This window comes from Salminus brasiliensis, chromosome 22 (genome assembly GCF_030463535.1).
Source record: "Salminus brasiliensis chromosome 22, fSalBra1.hap2, whole genome shotgun sequence".
Lineage (NCBI taxonomy): Eukaryota > Metazoa > Chordata > Actinopteri > Characiformes > Bryconidae > Salminus > Salminus brasiliensis.
In genome coordinates this window covers 24,685,294-24,708,281 of record NC_132899.1, presented here as the reverse complement: position 1 = coordinate 24,708,281, position 22,988 = coordinate 24,685,294, and the positions used below count along the sequence as shown (strand labels likewise).

Sequence of the window (22,988 nt, the reverse complement as noted above, 5' to 3'; positions counted from 1 at the left end):
GCTAATGAAATCATTTGAAAGAAAAGCATTCAGTCTTGACCAGGGCTCACTTATAAAAGTTTTTATTGTTTTTATAATGAATTTTAATGTGAATACCCTGGTAAATCAAAGGTAAAAAATCTGCCACACACCACACAATGAATTAGTGTTTAAAACCAACAGTTTATTAACGGCATATCTTGCTTAAGTTGTGGGGCTTTATTATTTGTATAAACGCAAAGATTGGATTGGCATTGGCCAACAGTCAGCAATAAGGTAATCAGACCGGATCAGTGGGCAAATTAAAACCTGCAGAGCAATCTGTGGGTCAATCTGCGTCAAGTCTAAAAAAACGTTTGTAGACACTCCTTCTAATGAATACATTCAGCCACATTACATGGCACCCATTGCTGACACAACTTGTCTAGTACCTGTAGAGAAGTATTGCCAATAGAATAGGACTCTCTGGAACAGATAAACATGAACCTATTGGCCAAAGCCATGTCTAAGTGTCATGCCAGGTGTGGGCTAGAGGGATCTATAGGGATTGGCTTTGCTTACATGCTAAGATTTTCTATCAGTTAGTTCTACCACTTAGTGTACACGTGACCATGACCATGAAGCATCATGTGAGTCCAGTCAGAGTAAGCAGAGTTTTTCGATTGGTGTTATTGCTTTAAAATGATGGCGGTCTCAGGAAAATGTACTTCACACTCCATTATTATAGAAGGGGCAAGAGGAAGAGGTCATGTCCTGCAACATCCATTCCCACAACCGAATACACAAAAGGTTCAAGGTGTCAAAGTGACAGTTTGAGTCGTCTTCTCCCAGTTACTTCCGTACATTTGTTTTAACTGATGATCTGTGCTGAGCTCCTTGGACTTTTTGTACTGTGTGTTGGTCAGTCCAGTAAGTGCTGACAAAATCAGCTTCACTTCCTCCAAGAGGTGATCAATATATGAATGTACCCAAAGAGTCCCCTCTGATCCTGCCTGCCATTGAGCATGAGCTCTAAGGCCAGGGCGAGATGCACTAACCCTTTGCCACTCGTGGTTATAGTGCAGAGTTGGGGTTGTTTCTGATTTTGAGGATTGGTATAAGGTACAGAGACACATTTGTTTGCCTGTGGGTCTATGTAGTGTCTCTCTCTCTTTCTCACTCTGAGAAAGCGTGGTCGATGCTGAGGCTGGGTTGTGTAATGTGTTCCACAGGGCATGATTTAAAGGAGAGCCCTTATCTCTGAGCTAAGAAAAGGCTGAGCGAAGTGAATGTAACAGGCCCTGCGGGTCCCCCACTGAGCTCTTAAGGTTAATTCGCTGCAGAGAGCAGCCACTCAGCCATGCGAGGCAGTGACAGTACCTCTGCTGATGAGACCCGCAGCCACGGCCTCCATGTGTGCTCTTTCCTTTGACATTTCTTTTTTCTCTCCATCACTGTTTACATTCTGCATGGATGGGGTGAGACTACATTTGAAATTTCCTCTTCATGATATGAGTGAGCAGAGTGATTACAGTTTACAGTGCTACTGCATTACTGGACAAATATCCTGAATGTTTAAAAAAACTGCCAGGCTGTCACTATTACTCGATTCAATTTGATCAGTCATTTTAGTCAAAAGTTTTAAATTTACCTCCAAGTCTGAAGAACCTCTGCATATATGCATGTTTTGCCATCCGTATTTTTAAGTATCATTCACTAAGGATCATTTTTAGACATGCCTACCAGGGAGCCTTTGAAAAGTTATATGTTTGGTTGTTAAATCAATGCTGAAATGACACTCGACATGATTTTAAAGTCGATTTACAGGTTGTTATTGTTCAGCTGAGCCTGTTATTAAACTAAACACTTTATTAATTATCGAAATAATCAATAGATTGTTCAGTTACTGACATAATTGATGGTGATTGCTGTATGCTCACTTTTATTATTTTATTTTATTTTAGCAGACCTGTCTAAAACACAGAAAGCCACATTAAATCTCACTTGACTTGACTTTTATCCGAGAGTCATATTCCTGGACATGCGACTCCAGAAATCTGACCAGTCATGTTGGATTTCATGTGAGGCTGTCCCGATCCAATCTAGGAATGTTTTATTTATCGGCTATTTTAATTTGAATCTTGTTCAGAGTCTTTGTTTTAACCACAGTGTTCAGAGCGTCATTTGGTGTCCTCAAGGCGCCAATAACTACTACTTCTTAAAATGCCCAAATTCTTTTTTTCTATTAAAGATGCAGGTCACTAATTTTGATCTAGAAAACAGTTCAAAGATTAAAAAAAAGCAGTATTGCCTTGGTGTTCATGTCCATGATGACTGAAAATAAACTTCTGATCACAACTGTATCTTTTATTTTGCATGTTGTAGTTAGTAGTGACCGCTTCAGTAACTATTTAAATGTAAAGCTTGTGTACTACTGGAGGAGCCTACTAGCCTGTCAGACAACGCTACGTGTTGATCAGGTCTTCACTAATGGTCTAATCATGTTGTTGATGTAAAGTAGTTTTTGCTAGCCTCTTGCTAGTCAGTGCACTCATACTTGCCTTGTTACTATAGCAACCAGCATGGATATGTGACTACACTTAGGCCACATATATCAGATTTATTTGTTTGTAACTTAAAGTCTCAGCACTCTGTCTAGTCTATAAATCTTAACAAAAATAAACACTTAAAAAAAACTAAACCACAATTTAAATAAATATGGAATTATCACCACCAGCACCTCCACTGTATACTGTCTAGATCATAACTGCATTTGCCAAATAGGGAGACTGTAGGAGTAGACTGTTGGCTAGTAATCATACATGATTATGGGAATTGCTCATATTCAAGACCATATAAGATACAGTATTGTGATTGTATATGCCAGCATATTTAAAATCAGTAACTGTCTCAGCTTTGCTGTGTAGCTGTATACTCTTCTGTCTTATTTATGCATTCTCAGCGATGCTGTTTCTACCCTTTCCCTTCACCCAGGGCCTGGTATGGTGAGATAAAGGCTTACATAACCGTGTGAATAAAGATGGTTTACGTGCCAGGCTGAATCCATGACACTGTTGAAATCCTGACTGAGACTGAATGTTTGTGTGTAGGATGAAACCGGCGCCTACGTGATCGACAGAGACCCGACATATTTCGGCCCTATACTCAACTACCTTCGGCATGGGAAACTAGTGTATAACAAGGAACTGGCTGAAGAAGGTGCGTTACTGTAATTATGGATATTTTCTGGCATTTTGTACCGAATGCAAATATGTTTAACACAAGTCTGTCTGCCACTTCAGGTGTCTTGGAGGAGGCAGAATTCTACAACATAACTCCATTAATAAAATTAATTAAAGAGAGGATCCTAGAACGAGACTGTAAAGCCTCCCAGGTAAGGAGCAATCTGTCTAACATACAGTGGGGAAAAAAGTATTTAGTCAGTCACCAATTGTGCAAGTTCTCCCACTTAAAAAATTGAGAGAGGCCTGTAATTGACATCATAGGTAGACCTCAACTATGAGAGACAAAAATGAGAAATTAAATTCTGAAAATCACATTGTCTGATTTTTTAAAGAATTTATTTGCAAATAATGGTGGAAAATAAGTATTTGGTCACCTACAAACAAGCAAGATTTCTGGCTGTCACAGACCTGTAACTTCTTCTTTAAGAGGCTTCTCTGTCCTCCACTCATTACCTGTATTAATGGCACCTGTTTGAACTCGTTAACAGTATAAAAGACACCTGCCCACAACCTCAAACAGTCACACTACAAACTCCACTATGGTGAAGACCAAAGAGCTGTCGAAGGACACCAGAAACAAAATTGTAGACCTGCACCAGGCTGGGAAGACTGAATCTGCAATAGGCAAGCAGCTTGGTGTGAAGAAATCTACTGTGGGAGCAATCATCAGAAAATGGGAGACCTACAAGACCACTGCTAATCTCCCTCGATCAGGGGCCCCACGCAAGATCTCAGCCTGTGGGGTCAAAATGATCACAAGAACGGTGAGCAAACATCTCAGAACCACACGGGGGGACCTAGTGAATGACCTGCAGAAAGCTGGGACCAATGTTACAAAGGCTACCGTCAGTAACACACTACGCCGCCAGGGATTCAGATCTTGCAGTGCCAGACGTGGTCCCCTGCTTAAGCCAGTACATATCCGGGCGCGTCTGAAGTTTGCTAGAGAGCATTTGGATGTTCCGGAAGAGTATTGGGAGAATGTCTTATGGTCAGATGAAACCAAAGTAGAACTGTTTGGTACAAACACAACTCGTTGTGTTTGGAGGAGAATGAATGCTGAGTTGCATCCAAAGAACACCATACCAACTGTGAAGCATGGGGGTGGCAACATCATGATTTGGGGCTGTTTCTCTGCAAAGGGACTAGGACGACTGGTCCGTGTACATGAAAGAATGAATGGGGCCATGTATTGTGAGATTTTGAGTGCAAACCTCCTTCCATCAGCAAGGGCATTGAAGATGAAACGTGGCTGAGTCTTTCAGCATGACAATGATCCCAAGCACACTGCCAGGGCAACAAAGGAGTGGCTTCGTAAGAAGCATTTCAAGGTCCTGGAGTATTTTTTTAAGTGGGAGAACTTGCACAATTGGTGACTGACTTAATTATTTTTTTTTCCCCACTGTACCATGCTGAAACCATATTCTGATGCACACACAATGTCTGCACAGGGCCAGGTCTGTTATTATTGCCGATATCATAGGGGTGAGCGATGTGGTGGAAATGTAGTAACACGATCATAAAAAAAAAAAAAAAAATGGGTACAAATTATGCGTATTCAGTGTTTCACACACTATACAATTAATCTAATACTAATCTTTGCAATGAAGGTACTGGCAATGTACTGGCAATGTCAACGACACACTTAGAGAAGTGTGATGTAATTTATCACAATTTAAAACAACATTTGTTATATTGCCCAGATATTGTTTTTAAGGAGTAATAAATCTCGTAACCAGTATTGGCTGATTTACTATTTAAATGGTTAAGAAGTTTAATTGTGAAATGCATGTTTCTTGAATTACACTTTAATTTACGTTTTATACTTATAATTAGTTTGACTTAACTGGCTTTGAAAACAATTTTATAACCGTATCCTCCCTGCTGGAAAAACAACCCTAGCCAGCTCAAGCTGGTCAAGTTGGTTTAGCTAGCAGACCAGCTTAGCTCTTGACCAGCACAGGGTATGTTTTTGTTTGAGTTTGATGCTTTAGCTGGTCTACCAGCATGACTAACCTGACCCAGGTTTGACGATGCAGGTTGACCAGCATCACCAGCAAGACCAAGCATGATCAAAATTCAAAGCAATATACACTTTGCTTGTCTAGTTTACCAGTAAGAGTATATTGGATGATCAGATTTTTCAACACCTTGACATTCAAAGACCAGCTTAGACCTTTTGAAACCAGCAACCATCAAAAGTGGGATTTTTAAAGATGGGTTAAAGCGACTGTTTGGATACATTGGATCTTGAGTTTGGAGATGTAAAAAATTATGATATAAAATAAAACACTTACACATACTGATGTTATGTAGCATTTGATTAGCCTTAATATCCAAATTATACACCCCTCAATGTGTACACTGTACACTTTATTTATTTAGTTATTTATTTCATATCCCTCCTGTTATGTTGCTCATAACCAATATTGGCTGATTTACGGAAAAAGATTCATTCTTTGTGGAGCATGAAACCTTTTCTTCTGGGCTTAAATAGTGTAATGACCATTTAAATGAACAATTTACTAATTTAATGTGTATGCATTATTACTGTCACCAGTCATAATATAATATATATTTTTTTCAAAATAATAATGAGCTCATCTCACTATAACTATTCAGCTATTTGAACACTGAGAGCAACTTATGGTTGACCGCAATGAAAGCCTGCCACCACACCAGCCTTTTGTAGATGATGGTGACTGGTGACTACTTCCATAGAATAACCACATTTGGACCCTTAAAGAACCATGGTTGAAGATTTGTAAATGTGAATACATTTAAAATTGTTCTTTAAAAAAACAATCCACTGAAAAGCGGTTCTTCTATAGCAGTAAATTTTGTGCATCTTCATTTTTAGGAATGCATATTAGCACTTCTGCATGGACACTGCTGTGCAGCCATCTCTCTACACTCTTCAACCTCTTGTGCAACAGCCCTCAGTCTCTCTCCCACTCTCTCCTCACTCTGCTCTAGGGTTTTTCACAATTGCTCTTTATCTTTCCTCTCCAACACATGCTTCTTTCGCTCTTCACCTCCACTAAGGCTCACCTTTTTCTGTTCTCTCTGATATCTAGCCTGTCTCTTATTACCCTTACTCAGTGTCTCTCTCTCTTGCTTTTACAGCAGGTACCTCCGAAGCACGTGTACAGGGTGTTGCAGTGCCAGGAGGAAGAGTTGACCCAGATGGTGTCTACCATGTCGGACGGCTGGAAGTTTGAGCAGGTCAGCGTGCGCGCCTGCCGAAAGCCCCGCCCCGGACTGCTCTGGACTGTGGGTTGGACTGACGCTGAGTTGATTTCCCTCCCCCTGCCCCAAGTGTCCCGCTGCCCCTCCAGAACTCAGAGTCCACTAACGTGTCTGGTGGCCGAAATGACACCTGCCCAGAATGTGGCATCATGGCTACTCAGTTCAATTATAAAAGTGCTTCTTCAAGGCTTCTTTAGTAAAGGCAGTGGTTAAGGGGTTCTTTATGATTATTTTGATAAAAGTATAGGGCTGTAATAATGTGACTAATTGTGCCAAGTCAGTTGCATCAGTTTTGAAATATTAAGAGTTCAAAAAATCAGTTAAAATATTAAACCAAGTATGCACCTATAAAACTGAATTAACAAAGCTATGAAGAAGCTTTGATTTTCTCCGCTACAGAGATTTACATCTGTCCTTCAGTCTCACGTGAGCAGTTGCAAAAGACATCCTGGTTGTGGGTTTTATGAAATGTATAATTGGTGCTGCATATATAGGTGATCTGATCTAACTAGGACTCAGGTTTTAAATACCCGATTAACCCAGTGAAAGACACAGTTATTGCCAGTAAGAAAAAACATGGTGTAACTTCAGATGAATTTTGATTACAGTCAGCAGGCAGTGCATTGCAGCAAGAAGAGAAACTGTTGTTTTGCAGAAAGCAAGAACATCCTTTACATTTTTGACAATTCTTAATTATGAAGCAAACAGAAAATAGCCAGAAGTGCAACCTCAAGCCTGCAGAAACAGTAATTGACACAATCAATGTAACTCACTATGTATTCAAGGGGGAATTCCACTCATTTTCCAAAATATTTACCTAATTGAATGTAATAGATGAATGTAAACACATTCATTCAGAGTGGTTTGATATGAAACATCTCATTTACAGTGGTAATGATGGGAACCAGTGCAAATGTAGCCATTTATTTACTATAACAATTCTTCACATTTCCATGATTTCTTTGAGGTAGAAATACAGTTTAGGCCCAAAGCTTATTACACATGCTTATCACAAGTAACTTTATTTCCAGTAGCTTTTAGAGACATCGATGTCCCCAACTTGGTTCCATTTTTGGTTTCTTTAGAGCAGAGCCTTTTAGACCAAACCACTGCAATGCAAATGCAGAACAATCAAAAAAATACTTAATTACTTAATAACTGTTAATAAGTCATTTGCACAGTTATGTAGAATAGTAGGCTGTATCAAAATGAAAGTAAAGATTACCAGTTAAAGTAAGGGCATTTAAACCAGCCTGATAGTCCTTACAAGCACAAGACCTTTAAGTCTTTAGGACCTGTTCTAATGGAAGACTCTCTCTCTGTCTTCCCTAACATCCGCTTGCTTTGTCCCCTCTTGGCGTTGTAGATGGTGAACATTGGCTCGTCCTATAGCTACGGCACAGAGGACCAGGCTGAGTTCCTTTGTGTCGTGTCCAAAGAGCTGCACACATCTGGCAGTGGTCTGGGGACCGAGCAAAGCCACAAGACTAAGGTTAGGACTACTCTTAAACACACTGCTGTTCTGTTTCACTTGACCAGTTTGCCATTTCCAGCTGTGTTGTCCAGCAGAGCCAGCCACAATGCCATGCTCTTCACACAATGATTATGATTTCTCCTCAAGTACATTGCCATCACTCTCCATTCAGCATCATACATATATATCGATATGGCTTTCATGTTTTCTCTTTTCCAAAACCTTGCTATCCATCTGCACATCTTTCTTGTTTTGGCAATTTTTATGAAACATGTTCATTCTTCTTTTTTGTCACCTGTGTGGTTGCGCTCCTTTTTGTTTTCTCCCTGTCAACCATTCATTAAACGTCAAGACATCAGAGACTCAGGAGGAAGGAGCAAAGGAGGAGCAGGGGGAACAGGAGGAGGAGGAGAGAGAGAGAAATGCCAGCCCCAATGAGTGGATTAGAGATTAGGAGGCTTGTGTCATTGTTCCAATCACAGCGATGGGTGAGGACAAATGCTAGCTCTGTGTGTTGGTGGTAGATGGTGGTAGATGTAGAACTCCCAGCTGGACCATACAGTAGTTGGAGGATGTTTGGGTGTTGTATTTCATTGCATCTAGTTTCACATGCTTTACTGTGTAGATACCCACTTTACCCCCCCCCAGTCAAAAAAAAATGGTCCTGTGAAGCTTCCATCCCCCTGGATTAATGCTGTTGTGTGTTATCATTCAGGACGTCTGTTAAGCCTGTCTGCGTTTTAATTCCATTTATATGAATCATTTTGAACACTAGGCTGCCTTGTATGTATGAAATTAAATTAAAAAGCCTAGGAATAACAACACAATCAGAAACATTTGCTATTTATATTAATTTTTGATTGCAGTGCATAAACTAAACCCAGTTTTCATACTCATTTGCATTAAGCCATAAAATTATATTATAGCAAGATTGGGGAAATAACAGAATTCAGCGTTCAAAATACAGAAATTAAGTAACTGCGTTCTGCTGGCATAGAATACTCACCATGGGGGCTCACAGTGGCTCTGTGGTCTAACGCAGACCATGAGCCATGCAGCTCCTGGAGTCCGAGAGAGCACAGTTTGCTCTCTCGGACAGATACTGCAGCCGTAGCAGTTCAAAAAGAGTGGTGGCTGGCATGTATCAGAGGAGACATGTTAAGTCTTTACCCCTCCACCCCTCGGGAGCATTGCTAGTAAGTGCTAGATGGAGTTACGTACAGGTGGATTAACTGGCAGTACAAAAAAAAAGAAAAATACTCTCCATGAAATTAAGCATACAGTGCTAGTATAAGAACTATTTTAAAATGCTGGTCAGTTGAGAGAAGACAGGATTTAAAAACTGGTGGTTGATTATAGAAAGCAGTGGGTGGAAGCCTGAGCTATGGTTCCTTGGAGAGTAGAGAAAACATGCTGTCCAGTGCCCACTTTGCCTAAAAAAACAGGCATGTGACAACTCTCAAAACACAATGACTTGGATAGTATATCTAGGACTTGAGCATATACAGTGCCCACAATAATGTTTGGGATATAGACACTTTTTAATATGTCCCTCTCCCCACAGTTCAAAGCAATCCAGTCAGACGATATTAAAGTACATATTTCAGACCGTAATTTCATTTGTATACATTTTAGTACATTTTCATTTCACCATGTTGAGCCACCATTTTTTTGGGTGAGGCCAAATGTCCCATTAAAATCTGGTATTAAAGTCTGGAATGTGTTCTTTATTCAGGTCTGATTGTTTTAATTTTTTAAACTGTGAAGCAGTGGTCCAGGTCCAGGTCCTTGTCCTTGTCCAAACATTTTGGAGGGCACTGTTTGAAGAGATCTCTAGTGCATTTACCAAAAAGCTTCTCAAGTTTACTGACTGAAGAGAGCTTGAAAATCTGAAATTCTTTCAAATGATAAGAGTAAGGACTGTAAGCAAAACCTTTCTTTTCAAGTTCACAACACACCATCACTTCTTTTCTGTTATTTTGCTGAGATTTTACAACATTCATTCAGTCACCCTATTCCGTTTATTGTAGCACTTTACATCTAACAAGCTGAAAATCTTAAAAGACGAGCCTACGCCACAACACGATGGCACGTTGCTTTGCTTTAACCTGCTAGGTTTTTCTATGTAACCTTTTGATGTATTGATGCTTAAGAGTTTACAAGAGCAACCTTAAAGTTAAAGTTTAAAGTTAAGGTTTAAATAGTTACATTTATTTTTGTGTTTAAAAAGATACATATGTAAAATGAAGAGCATATGTTACAAACTGTGATGAAGAGAATTAGGGTAAATAATGCCAAAAGCTGTAATGCAGAGTTTCTCTTGATGTAATACATTATATGAATATTATGGATATATATATGCACAATATATTTTTACAATATAACACTCATATTCATGGACATGGTTTGTGAGAATGATCCAGTGGCTCTTACCATCTTTTAGAGATTCCAGTAAACAGGATGCAATAAAATGGAATTGCCCCAACAGCCTCCATTACAAATGTGCAAGCATGGTCTCATATATACCCTTTCCCCACTACTATTTATATATATATGAATTATGTTATGTAAGTTATCATTGTTAATATTATTGTTGCTGTTATTTGATGATCACTTGCTGTTTACATTTAATTGGAGTTTAAAACTCATAGATGCTCTTTACCTAAAGCAATAGGGCACTGGAGGATCATAAATATTGAATATATGTGAACTGTCAGGTTGTAGTGGTCCATAGCGGTCCAGCACTGTTTCAGCTCCATAGTCACTGCCATCTTCACCTACATCTCCAGTCTTTATTCAGCTGTCTTTACTATTACCGTTGTGAAGTTTAATTGTCACTATTTTGTGCAGATCATTACATTAATTCTCACATTCTCTCTCTCCCTCTTTTTTTCGTCAACAGCTTTTCCAGATTCACGGATCCCGGATGTAGAGTGCGCGGTTTTATTTTTACTTTTGTCAAGTTTCCAGATCCTGTTTTCTATCACCATAATTCCTTTATAGAATTACTGAAATGTCCCTCTCAGAAGGCAGTGGGAGAAAGTGATCCAGCTTACAACCAGCAGCAAAAAGACAAGGGAAGAATGGAAAGGACGCCTAAGAGGAAGTGAGAGGTATTTGGGAGAAAGTATTGCTGCTTAAAGAAAGGAAGCATGTACATCTTAGTAACCTGTGACCAAAGAGCAGCCTAATTGTGGTACAACTCAGAATCAGGTTGGTGATAAAGAATACACAGCTGTACAAAAGCTTCATTGCTGAGTTTTAGTGCTGTCTCCTGTCTGGCCGTGAAAATGTGCCAGTCATGTTCTGTCTGGTACTGCTAGCATGTGAGCATCAGCTTTTAGCCAGGGCACCATTACAGAGCAGTGGACATGTCCTCACAGTGTCACCCTGGCATTGCTCCAGCATCACTCTCTTTGCCCACAGCAGAATAAAAGCCCAGGCTGGGGCCATGGCCTGAAAGTGGTGCTTGGTGCTTACCAGTGCACTGCTGTGTCATTGGATGCCACTGGGATGCTGCAGTGATCTAGGCTGGCGTTGAACTACAGGATGACAGTGTGAGGTCAGACTGGTGTAGGTTATGACAATGTGACGCCATGCTACTGCAGTCTTATTCAGCATTCATTATGATGCCGCAGTAGCTGCATATGCCTGGCACCTCTGCGACTTGTAGATACAGGTCATATTTATTTTAAAGCAGAAAGCCTCAATTAAGGAAATACTCTAAAGGAAATAGCTGAATCTCTACCTATCCCATCTGTAGCGCACAGTCAGTTATTACAGACAATGGGCTGCTGTATACATGTACAATGTATTTTTCGCTGTTCTGCAGAAAAACTGCCCAATAACTTGTAAGTGTGCTTTGAGTAAACGGGTTTTCTTCTTCTTTTTAGATGCGGGAAAAGGGGTTGATATGGGAAGGTTAGAAGGCAGGCTTGGGTTATGTACTGGCATCAGAAAGGAATTTCCTTGTTGGTCAAATATTCAACTATATTCAAATAGTTGGTCATAAACATCACACACATTCAAAAGCATACTGTGTAACAGACAGATTGCTCTTAGCCTGGAGGGGTGCATCAGTTAAATCAGATAAATAAACCTTTTTGACAATGTGAATCTAGCTGTTCTTTACATTGTGTCAAAATTTATAAGTGGACTGATAGAACATACATTGTCTTTTTACATTGACTTCCATTCTAATTTTTTTTATATGTATTTGAAAATAATTTTATGAAAATTGTAAAATTAGGCTCTAGCCCAGAGAAATTAAAAGTAAATAGGGGTACACACATATTGAGTCTAGGCAAAGAAAGTGACTGCAGTCTGTAGTACTGTTTGGACAAACCTACTAGTAGATTCTCTATCTTATATGTGTATAAACTAAAATAAATTAGTTTAGTTTTACTGTTCATGCCATTCTGTTAGTTTGAACCATCTGTAGTATAAAGGCTGAAGCAGCTTCTCGTGCATTGTATGTTTCTGTGATCCAAACTGTGAGTGACTTTTGTTCATTGGTTGAATGTTAAATGTTGATAGGGATGGAAGGCACATTTGAAGGAGTTGGGTACTGGCTGTTTTAAGCTCAGTAGCTCAGTTCAGTTCCTTTGGTTTTTACCCGTGTTCTAGTTGAGTGCACTCTACATGTTAACAGACAGCAGCCCACTGCAACTATTTTACAGTGGAACATAAAATCTTAATGTAATATCTGTGGTTTTAGTGCTTCGACTGCCTTTGAGCCATTTTTCCCCTCAGTCATTTGCCAAAATCATGTCAATCAGACCACATTTCTTCCCTGTTGCCCACAGTAACTGACTGTGCACTGCAGATTCAGCAGATACAAATTAGGCTGAAACTAAAAACACTGGAGTTTTCCTTTCAAAATTCAGTTCAAACAGAAAGCCTCAATTCAGCACAAGATAATAAGAATAAGAAAAACACCTTGTGCTTCCTTCAGGTGAAGGTTAGCTCAGCGTTCTTCTATTTGTACATGCTGTGGTCAGTCTGTCAGTATGAGCTCATTCAGTAGTTGTGTTTTTTCTCTTTTTGCATAGAGACTAAAGCATGTTAAGGGTCTGTAGTGTTTCGCTATGAAATGTGTGGGTTTTTTGTTTTTGTTTTGTTTTTTTTAAAGGAGCTTGTCAAGTCACTCTGAATGTTAACATGGTTTACTCTGTGATACCCATCCTCAGTGCCCAGCCAAGAGGCATTTTGTAATCATAGTTAGAATAGACCAGTGCATTAGTGGGTCAGTCAATACCAATTAGGTGTGTACATGTCGGCTGAAAAGCCAGCATGTCCTTAGTAGAGCATATTGAAGTGCTGGAAACAGAGCAATCCAATTTTGTTTAATTAACACACTATTTTAGGGCGTATATCAACAACAGAGCCTAGATCTGAAGCATTTCTTCCTTGAATCAATACACTGTGGTCAACATTGGTGGACACTAATCTACATTTTTTGTGTTGTAGATGTGGTGTTTTTTTTTTTGTTTTGTTTTGTCTTAGACACCCCTTTAATTTATAAAGACAAAGAGCCATGACCCTACGCAGCCGTAGACATATCTAACCTGTTCTTGAGTTATTTGGAGGTTTGTTTGTTTTTTTTTAGTCTTATTTGGGTAAACATAACAATGTTATGAAATACTTCTTTGTTGTAAGATTTATGTTAAAGTAAGCTTTTAATGCACTTTGTTTTGCACATCGGGCGCCGGGTCATAGAGTAATGGAATAAATGACCTCACCTGTATTTTTTTGTTTGTTTGTTTTTTGAATGCCTTTCTTTTTGTATACACTTTGCAGTTGTGAATGTGTTTTATAAGGTCATGTAATCACTCCTAAACCGTTCAGCAGCTTTATGCTAACAGCTGTTTAGAGGTGATACTTGGGGTAGGGACAAAGGGGTTTGCCCTCTGTACAGTAACTTCCATTTGTTCTGTATCATTTTTGCCTTGTTTACTTATTTATTCATTGTTTTGTACAAAACAATTTTTCTTTTCATTTTTTTTGTCATTTTGAAAATCTGAAATAGTTGTACAAATCAAAGATTTGTGTGTAGACTTGTGTGTTCAGTTGGACATGAAGTATATTTATCAACAAACTAGAGATTTCTTTGTGTGAAAAACAATCAAGTTTATAGTCTTAACATTTGCAGCATCATTCATAAATATTGTATATAGACCAAAGAAATTTGGATCATTGCATTTTTCGATGATATTTTGTTAAGCATACAAAAATCACATTTTACAGTAGACAATCCATTCTTTGAAGTGTGACTAGCGGATAACGCAACATTCAAATAAAATTGTTTTTTCAAAAAAAAAAAAAAAAACTCATTGTGCTTTAATTTTAGTGGTTTTCCTGATTTTCCTACTGTGATGTGACTAGTAGGGATGGGTAATGTGGCAAAAATACATCTACACACAGTTAAATACAACGGTTTGGGCACCTCTGGTCAAATGTTTTGCTGAGGGCTATAGTGGACTAAGGCACTGTCACTATGATCAGAGGGTTGCTGGTTCAAATCCCAGTTATGCTGGTAGTCGTCAGCAGCCAAGGCCCAGAGAGCACAGTTGACCTTGCTCGCTCCTAGGTGGGTAGATGGTGCGCTCTCCCCACATTCCTTTGCTGCGGTGCTGGCAGTCACTGGCGTCTGCAGGCTGGTGCGTTGGAGCCAGGTATGCAGCGCTTCCCTCCAGTTTTAGGCACTTGAGTACATTATTTAAAGCCATGTATCTCAGCAGTAAGATCGCTTTAGCTTATAAAAATCAGCACAACACATTAGATTTCTTCTAGACGCCCCCAGTCATCACATGGCTGTGTTCAGTTCCATCACCAGCTCACCTGATTGAACATCATTTACCAAACCAGGAGCTGGTTGATAATTATACTGGACTCCTGCGAGGAGAGCTTTGAAGATGCTTTAATAAAACACAGGGATGTAAAACCACTACTTTTTGTATGATATTTATTAGTATGTAGTCTAATATTAGTTTTTTACTGAGCTAATAAAAACTTACTGCCCAGAAACCTTTTGCACAGTACTGTGTATATGTTGTTTCTTTCCTGTAGAGAATATGTTCATTTCTTTCAACCAACAGGTCTGCCCAACCTTAGACTTATGACTTAGGTAAAATTTGGAACTAGATGTAACCCTAGCAGAAATATAGAGAAATCTAGAAAAGAAGTCGAAATATGTTATTTGGTACAGCTATGTAAAAACTGAAAAAAAGGGAAAACTTCAATAGAGAAGAAATAGAGAATAAAAAGCATACAGTATGTGCAAACCTCTGCAGTGGACTGCAGTGTCACTGTGGTGTGATAAAGACAGGTGTGTTTGTTACTGAGGACTTACTGAGGTGCTACAGGTAGGTGCTCAGGTTGTCTACAGTAACCAGGTGCAAGTACTCAGGCTGTTCTGAGTCACCCAGTATGGAGTTCCCTCTAAGTCTCCTCTGCTCCGCGGAAAGAGTTTTCCTTTTCTCCAGGCTCGGAGACCGTCTCTCAAGACACATCTTTATCATCTGGGCCAGGTCCTGCTGCAGAAGCTGGAAGTTTTCTCTACCATTGACAAGAGGAAAATACAGAAGATAAGCCCAACAAGCTACATGTAACACTCCATTCAACAGCATTTCCACAATAAACACTAGAAGAGAGCAGTACATACTAAAGCTCCAAAGATTTACTTAAGTGCGGTATTCGCTGTGGGAGGCTCTGAGATGCCAGTTTATTAGACTGCTCTGTTTTTATTAAAGGGCACCACCTAGGTACAGCTTGTATGTTTACAATTGCTGACTGTAGCCCCTCTGTTACTATGTACCTGATACACTCATACCAGTGCATACACACCATGTCAGTGTTAGTACTGTGTTGAGAATGATCCACCTCAAATAATAATTGCCCTTTTCCTTGATGTCTGGGGAATAAGAGGCTGATATAGAAACAGATGGGCCACAGTCAGAAACTGCATATATCGGTTTCTGATAAAAAATAAATAAAAATACATCTCTGTGTGATTACAATCTCTATTAATATATACTTGGCCTGATTGTGAGAGATGTGCTCGTATACAGATTTTTGATTGAACATGGCTTAAACATTGCTGCATAGCAACCATTAAAATGGAGATAGCGTCCGAATATTTTTAATAAATGGTTGTGAAAAGTTTGTACACCTTTGTAAGCCATCATGATTAAGGGTGCACTAGCACTGGCAAGACTAGCATCCACCTGGGATGCACCATGAGATACAAAAAGGACAGATGTTACAGTACATACATAGTAACGCCTGCACTATTAGGTGAAATGCTGAAATACTATGGCTGAAAGGACTAAAATGTATTGGAAGTGGACAGACTGACCAATTGACTATAAATATTTGGACAGTGATTTTGCCTTGCTACACCACCTCAATGGATTTGAATCCATCAAAATATGACTCCGCATTTTTCCGGTTCAACATCACTGCTACTGATTTCAAAAGAATCTACACATCAAAAAATATCTTTTGATGTGTACTTTGAAATAGTTCATTATAAACTGTTTATGTTCAACACGTTTTTTTCTACAAGTATCTTGCTTCCAAACAGTAGTGCACATGTCAAACCCAAGCCCCCCATATATCCAATGTGTGAAAAATGAATGAACGTAAAAAGGTGGCTGACTCACGCGGTTGGGGGTATCGGCAGGTTGTAGTTTTGCCCCGTGACTCCTGTTAACCAGTATGTTGTCTCTTTGCCTTTACCCTAATCATGAAGTCCAGAACATAAGCTATTTACACAATGATTTTGTGTTTTTGATTTTACTATATTCCTTTATGCAATCTGTACAGACAGTATTAATAAATTCAGAAATCACACACCTTCAAATATGTCTCTCCTCGCTTTTCGTACTCAAACTTGCAGTTGGCACGCTTAAGGATGTTGATAGTTGACTGACTCACATGGATTCGCAAGGCTGGGTCAGGTAAGGGTGACAAAGGTCATTATGTCAGTAAATTGTTAGGTAGATGTTAACAGCTTACAATTTGCATTCTAGTCTTTCCTACAAGTAAGATAAGCAGTCTTCTCTGTTTAAGGTAAACAATACAGGCATGTGTTAGCTGCATTAGTTCTAGTGGGCTGCTTACGTAATCCTGTCGACTCCATGCGAGAGGCTGTGTTCACTGTGTCTCCAAACAAGCAGTACCTGGGCATCTTAAGCCCCACAACACCTGCAGCACAAGGGCCTTTCCAAACAGAAAGGAGAAGTTCATTTAAACTGGACTTCATTTCATAGAGTCGCCAGAGTAACAAACATCTGTGTGATAAACACTACGCATACAAATGCATGGACTACAGAATAGGGGGTCTATGTGTGTGTTGGAGGGGGGGGGGGGGGGTGGTATGAGCCAAGTCAGTCACTAGCCTATCACCGTATAATATCTAGATCTATACCATGTATACTGTACTGTGCAGAGGTCAAACAGAATGTTACTGCCAGTCCAAATGGTCATTCTTTTCAGGAGACTCACTCCTGAAGATCAGGAAGATTCCACACCTTTTGAGTTATTTTCAGCTTCTCACCATCCAAGTCATCCTAAACACATGCAATGATGTTGAGATCTGGACTTCTGGGGTGACTGGTCCATTGCTCTGATTTTGCGTCTGATTTTCTTAGTAGGAGCTTTTTGACCAGGTCCACATGTTTTTAGACCCACATTATTAAGTCTTGAGTCTTCCCACAGATCTGAATCAAGAGCCTAATTTTCACTTGTCTCTTAAAGATAAAGGCGCTGTATGTCTAACGTGGAATTTTGGCGGTCTACCCGGTTTTGAAAGATTGTTAGGGGTACCATTTTTGCTCTTCTATCTAAACCTCTTTAGTAATTAGAAACTTGTAATGGTCTTTTTAACTAGAAATTAAACAAATGAAGGGTCTCTGATTTGTGTACAATACTCTATGTAGTTACTATTGCTTTATGTTACAGGAAACTAGTCACTTAACATAATTTACAGGCCTACTGGGTCCTACCTGTAGGCCTACCGGTCCTATCACAATCGCTGCAACCAAAATGAACTTCACTTGAGCTGTGCTTTTTTTCAGAATCTGAACTGAAACAATGATACCACTCTCTACAAATATCAAACAGCCAAAAAATAGAATAATCAAATTTATGTTGCAGACTGACTTTTGGCATTTACAGTGTGAGACCGCTGAAATGATCAAAAATAATAAACAATCTTGTATATGAGTGACATGTTAGTGTGTATGGGGATGGGTTTTGGTGCCTGATTGTAACTATCAATACATACATTATGTGGGTTGTGCAATGGCAAACATTTATTATTAATTAATTGTAGGCACTGTGTGCATTACTGAACAAAGTAGAGGTTGCCCATATGGCATTTCTCATTTAACACAAATAACCATCCAAAAGGTCTGTCCCTGAAAAGTACCTGAGTGCACCCCTATACGGATCCATACAGGCAGGCCAGGAAGGTGGCGAAGCTCAAACGTGCCCACAAAAGACAGGATGTCCAGCGCCATGTGGGAAATGTCCATGGCATGTCTATTACCATTTCTCCTCGGAAGGCCAGACGCCACCATGTATGCATCACCTATCGTCTCAACCTGATCCAGACAGAGTCAAAGTAAATTATGTGTTGAATAAGGCGCTGATTGCTCAAGTACAAACACTGCTAAATGACATGGGTATGAATGTGTATTTATTATGATTACGATTCAACTGTGTTCAAGTAGACTATCTGGTGTTGAGCAAAATTAACATTATAAATACAATAAGGATGAAAAGAAGAACTGCTGAGCTCAGCAACACCTGGAAGGCCACATAAGTCAACTAAAGTAGAAGAAGGCAGAAATCTTTCCCCTCACAACCTCTTTTCAACCTCAAGGACATTGGCAGATCATTCTCAAAGTCTACGATGAAGAGACACCTTCATGAATTTAAACACAGGGGGTTTGCTTCATGATGCAAACCACTGGCAACACTCAAGAACAGGTAGGTCATATTAGACTAACAGAATACATCTAAAAAGCCTCCCCAGCTCTGGAGCAAGATTCTCTAGACAGATGAACCCAAGATTAACTTGAGTATGAAGAGAAAAGAAAAGGTTCAAGATCCAAAGCAATACCACATCATCTGTCAAATATGATGGCGGAACTCTTAAAAAATGCTGATAACTGATAACAGAAGCAGCAGGGTGAATCCTGAAGTGTATAGAGCTATACTTTCTGCTCAGATTCAATCAAATGCTGCAAAACTGATCAATCAAAGGACACCTTGTAAACATCATGATGGTCAAGGATGCTGTCAAAGTGTTTGTAGATGTCGTTGAGCATGTCCACCACCTCCATTGGTGTGCTGTAGTGGCAAAGGGTGGTAAAGCCCACAATGTCACTGAAGTAGATAGTGACCTCATCAAACAGCTCAGGTTCCACCCTGCCTGTCTCCTTTAGAGAGCGCACCACAGGCCTGAGAAAAACACACACATACACACACGCGCACACACACATTTAGTTTTAGTTAGGTTTAGTCAGAATCAAGTATCATGTACAACCATGGTATCATGTCTCAAAATGTTTTAAAAATAACACAGGTGTCTCCAGTGGAAGACAATACATTTTTGCTACGTTTAATACAACCATTTATTCAAAATTCATTGTAATTAAAACACCCTGTGTTCTGAAAAGGTTCTAAAAATTGACTCAATAAATTCTCCTTAAAATCTTACTTCTAGTGTATCGGTGTATCAGTTCATTAGTTTTTTTTTTAAATCATGTTAACATTACAAAAGTCAAATATTAAATATGATTATTATCAAGTAGTAAAAACATACATTTGTGTAGTACAACAAACAACTGAGCAAATACCCATTTGTGTAAAAAGTACAGGTTAATAGTGTCAACATTATGTATGCCTTAAAGGAATAGTTCACTGAAAAAATAAATGAACATGATTTACACAAATGAACACATTCACCGCAGGTGCAGCTGATCCGCCAAGATCTGAAGATATCTGAAGTTTACTTCTTTAGTTTAGAACTGGAGTTGCTAGGTTAACGCTTCTAATAAACACTGGACTTTTAGATTAGATTAGATTTAGATTAGACTAATTCCGTCGCCGTAAAATCTTTATTTATTTGCAATTTGGACACGTTTTTACAGATGAAAAAGGTAACAGTCCAGTCCAGTCCAGTGTAACATTAGCCTGGCATCTCTTGGACCAGCATACTAAACTAAAGAAACACAATTCAGATACCAAACCTGTCCTTGCTGATAATCTAGGACCGTTTACTAGGATAGTTTATCTCTTCCTTTAGATGTGAAGAGCAGTGGTGTCTACATGGGTTTAGCATGGACTGTGTTTTCTTCACTGTTGTAAATGATGTTAAAGCTTATGTCTTCCAGCTGCACAGAATTGTACAGGCTAGCTCTATAGAGTCCCTTAGTATAAAGACTAACCCAGGAAGAAGCATGAAGTTGAGATTATCCGCTCTGTCTCTCTCTGCCTTGTATAGGGAAGTGCGCTCTTCCACCAGGTGCTCCAGGTTACGTGAGTACATCTGCAGCCGCCGAATCAGATTCCCCATGTAGCTCTCATTGGCCTGGTTATGCAGACTTGACAACAAAATAAAAAATAGGATATTAGTCAGTGTTGTGTTCAGAGTTACATTACATTTACATTTAAGGCATTTAGCAGACGCTCTTATCCAGAGCGACTTACAAAAGTGCTTTGCTTTTTACCCAAGAAAAACCTCAGCTAGTTTGAAAAGGCTAAAAATTCAAAGATACCTCTAACTCTGCTACATTTGCGCAAGTACAGTGTATCACAAAAGTGAGTACACCCCTCACATTTCTGCAGATATTTAAGCAACAACACTGACAAAATGACACTTTGACACAATGAAGAGTAGTCTGTGTGTAGCTTATATAACAGTGTAAATTTATTCTATAAACCACCGGCAACAAAAATGAGTACACCCCTTAGTTCCTGAAGTGTCAATATTTTGTGTGGCCACCATTATTTTCCAGAACTGCCTTAACTCTCCTGGGCATGGAGTTTACCGGAGCTTCAGAGGCTGCCACTGTAGGCATGACGCACTTATCTTTGTACTCCTCACCTAATTTCCGCCACACATGCTTGAGACCATCTGAACCAAACAAATTAATCTTGGTCTCATCAGACCATAGGACATGGTTCCAGTAATCCATGTCCTTTGTTGACTGATGTTGATGTCAAACTGTTTGCGGGCTTTCTTGTGTACAGACTTCAGAAGAGGCTTCCTTCTGGGGTGACAGCCATGCAGACCAATTAGCTGCAATCTCTGCAGCAATGCTGACACCACTTCTGCGCCTATTTTTCAAAGACAGCATTTGGATGTGATGCTGAGCACGTGCACTCCGCTTCTTTGGACGACCAACGCAAGGTCTGTTCTGAGTGGATCCTGCTCTTTTAAAACGCTGGATGATCTTGGCCACTGTGCTGCAGCTCAGTTTCAGGGTGTTGGCAATCTTCTTGTAGCCTTGGCCATCTTCATGTAGCACAACAATTCGTCTTTTAAGATCCTCAGAGAGTTCTTTGCCATGAGGTGCCATGTTGGAACTTTTAGTGACCAGTATGAATGAGTGTGAGAGCTGTACTACAAAATTGAACACAGCAGCTCCTTATGCACACCTGAGACCTAGTAACACTAACGAGTCACATGACATTTTGGAGGGAAAATGACGAGCAGTGCTCAATTTGGACAGTTAGGGGTGTAGTCTCTTAGGGGTGTACTCACTTTCATTGCCGGTGGTTTAGACATTAATGGCTGTATATTGAGTTATTTTGAGGGAAGAATAAATTTACACTGTTATATAAGCTGCACACCGACTACTTGTCATTGTGTCAAAGTGTAATTTTGTCAGTGTTGTCCCATGAAAAGATATACTTAAATATCTGCAGAAATGTGAGGGGTGTATCACTTTTGTGATACACTGTAAACATTTGAAGGGTTTGGACTAATTTACAATTTTTTTCTCTCTGTTTAATTCAATTCTGGGCTGCTTTGCTACACTTTAGCCGTATCACTTTATGTTTTGCCTTAGCACTTTAGCTCCTATTCAGCTTCTAGATGTTACCAGCTGCTATTGCTGTTTTAAAGATTTTCCAACTCTGGTACTAAAGGCTTCCAGTAGACCCCTGCCCTGTATATTTTAGAGGTTTTACAGTACTGACGAATTTAATTACCCTCAGAAAATGCTTGTCATTGAGCTGATCAGTTGGTTCAGGGGTGTGGGGAGCCAATTACACAATAAAAAAAGCAAAGCACTGGATACTCCAGGACTGGGATTGAGAAATCAATACCTAAGGGGTTCTTGGACCTGATACTTTACAACTCTACCCACCTCTGTTCTGTTTTTTGTGAGTTACACAAAACAAGTGAACTGTAACATTAACCAAAAGTCACCTGACGATCTTTCCCAAAGTGCTTTCAATCTTTTTGAAATCTGGTCTTCTCTCAGGGTCCTCATCCCAACAGTTTCTGATTAGCATGTAAACCTGAGACCATTAATTACAGACAAAACAGACAATAAGGAAACAATACAAACCATAATGCAACTGTACATGTTGGAAAAAAGTCTGAATAATAACTTTGCAGACACTACCTCCAATTCTTTCTCACTAGCAGTCTCAAAGTTTAGATCAGGTCTGAAGTAAGACATCATTCTGGGATACTGCACATGGTTCAGCTTTTCTATTGACAGATAAATACAAATATGTCAATAAACCAGCATGTGTTATTTGTCAGCTGGAAGCCAACAGGTAGTACCTCACTGGGCATGAATAACATATGACAGTAAAGCTGACCTGTGGTTCACCAGCAGGGGGCACTATATGTATGAAGGGAATAGGAAAGCACATGGCCTCACCAGCTGGGTCAGAACAGTCCCTGGTGTAGAATGTGCACTTTCTAAGCATGATTTCTTGAGCAATAATAGCAAAACTGTAGACGTCGCCTCTCTGAGAGATCCCCTCCTTTCGTAGGTGTTCTGGAGCAGTCCACAGATCTGAGAGATTTGAAA

The 22,988-nt window shown here is 39.6% G+C and overlaps 2 protein-coding genes across 5 annotated transcripts in view; one reads left to right on the top strand and one right to left on the bottom strand.

Moving 5' to 3' along the window:
* The window catches only part of kctd17 (potassium channel tetramerization domain containing 17), a 21,206-nt gene extending 6,962 nt beyond the window's left edge, over nt 1–14,244 (top strand). Inside the window, exons 2-7 of one of the 3 annotated variants that reach the window (XM_072667402.1) lie at nt 3,069–3,177; nt 3,261–3,352; nt 6,330–6,476; nt 7,819–7,944; nt 8,279–8,414; nt 10,829–14,244. In XM_072667402.1, the coding sequence (XP_072523503.1) occupies nt 3,069–3,177; nt 3,261–3,352; nt 6,330–6,476; nt 7,819–7,944; nt 8,279–8,380 (576 nt within the window). In that variant the 3' untranslated portion in view covers nt 8,381–8,414; nt 10,829–14,244. The remainder of the gene's footprint in view (nt 1–3,068; nt 3,178–3,260; nt 3,353–6,329; nt 6,477–7,818; nt 7,945–8,278; nt 8,415–10,828) is intronic. The other 2 variants (XM_072667403.1, XM_072667405.1) reach the window with 2 other exon arrangements.
* Nucleotides 13,991–22,988, bottom strand: part of gucy2cb (guanylate cyclase 2Cb) — a 25,420-nt gene continuing 16,422 nt past the window's right edge. The window contains exons 18-27 of one of the 2 annotated variants that reach the window (XM_072667399.1): nt 22,836–22,973; nt 22,572–22,660; nt 22,373–22,464; nt 20,385–20,540; nt 19,203–19,395; nt 18,359–18,533; nt 17,050–17,148; nt 16,783–16,877; nt 16,590–16,666; nt 13,991–15,483 (exon numbers count right to left, since the gene is read on the bottom strand). In XM_072667399.1, coding sequence (XP_072523500.1) covers nt 15,285–15,483; nt 16,590–16,666; nt 16,783–16,877; nt 17,050–17,148; nt 18,359–18,533; nt 19,203–19,395; nt 20,385–20,540; nt 22,373–22,464; nt 22,572–22,660; nt 22,836–22,973 — 1,313 coding nt within the window. In that variant the 3' untranslated portion in view covers nt 13,991–15,284. The remainder of the gene's footprint in view (nt 15,484–16,589; nt 16,667–16,782; nt 16,878–17,049; nt 17,149–18,358; nt 18,534–19,202; nt 19,396–20,384; nt 20,541–22,372; nt 22,465–22,571; nt 22,661–22,835; nt 22,974–22,988) is intronic. The other variant, XM_072667400.1, reaches the window with a different exon arrangement.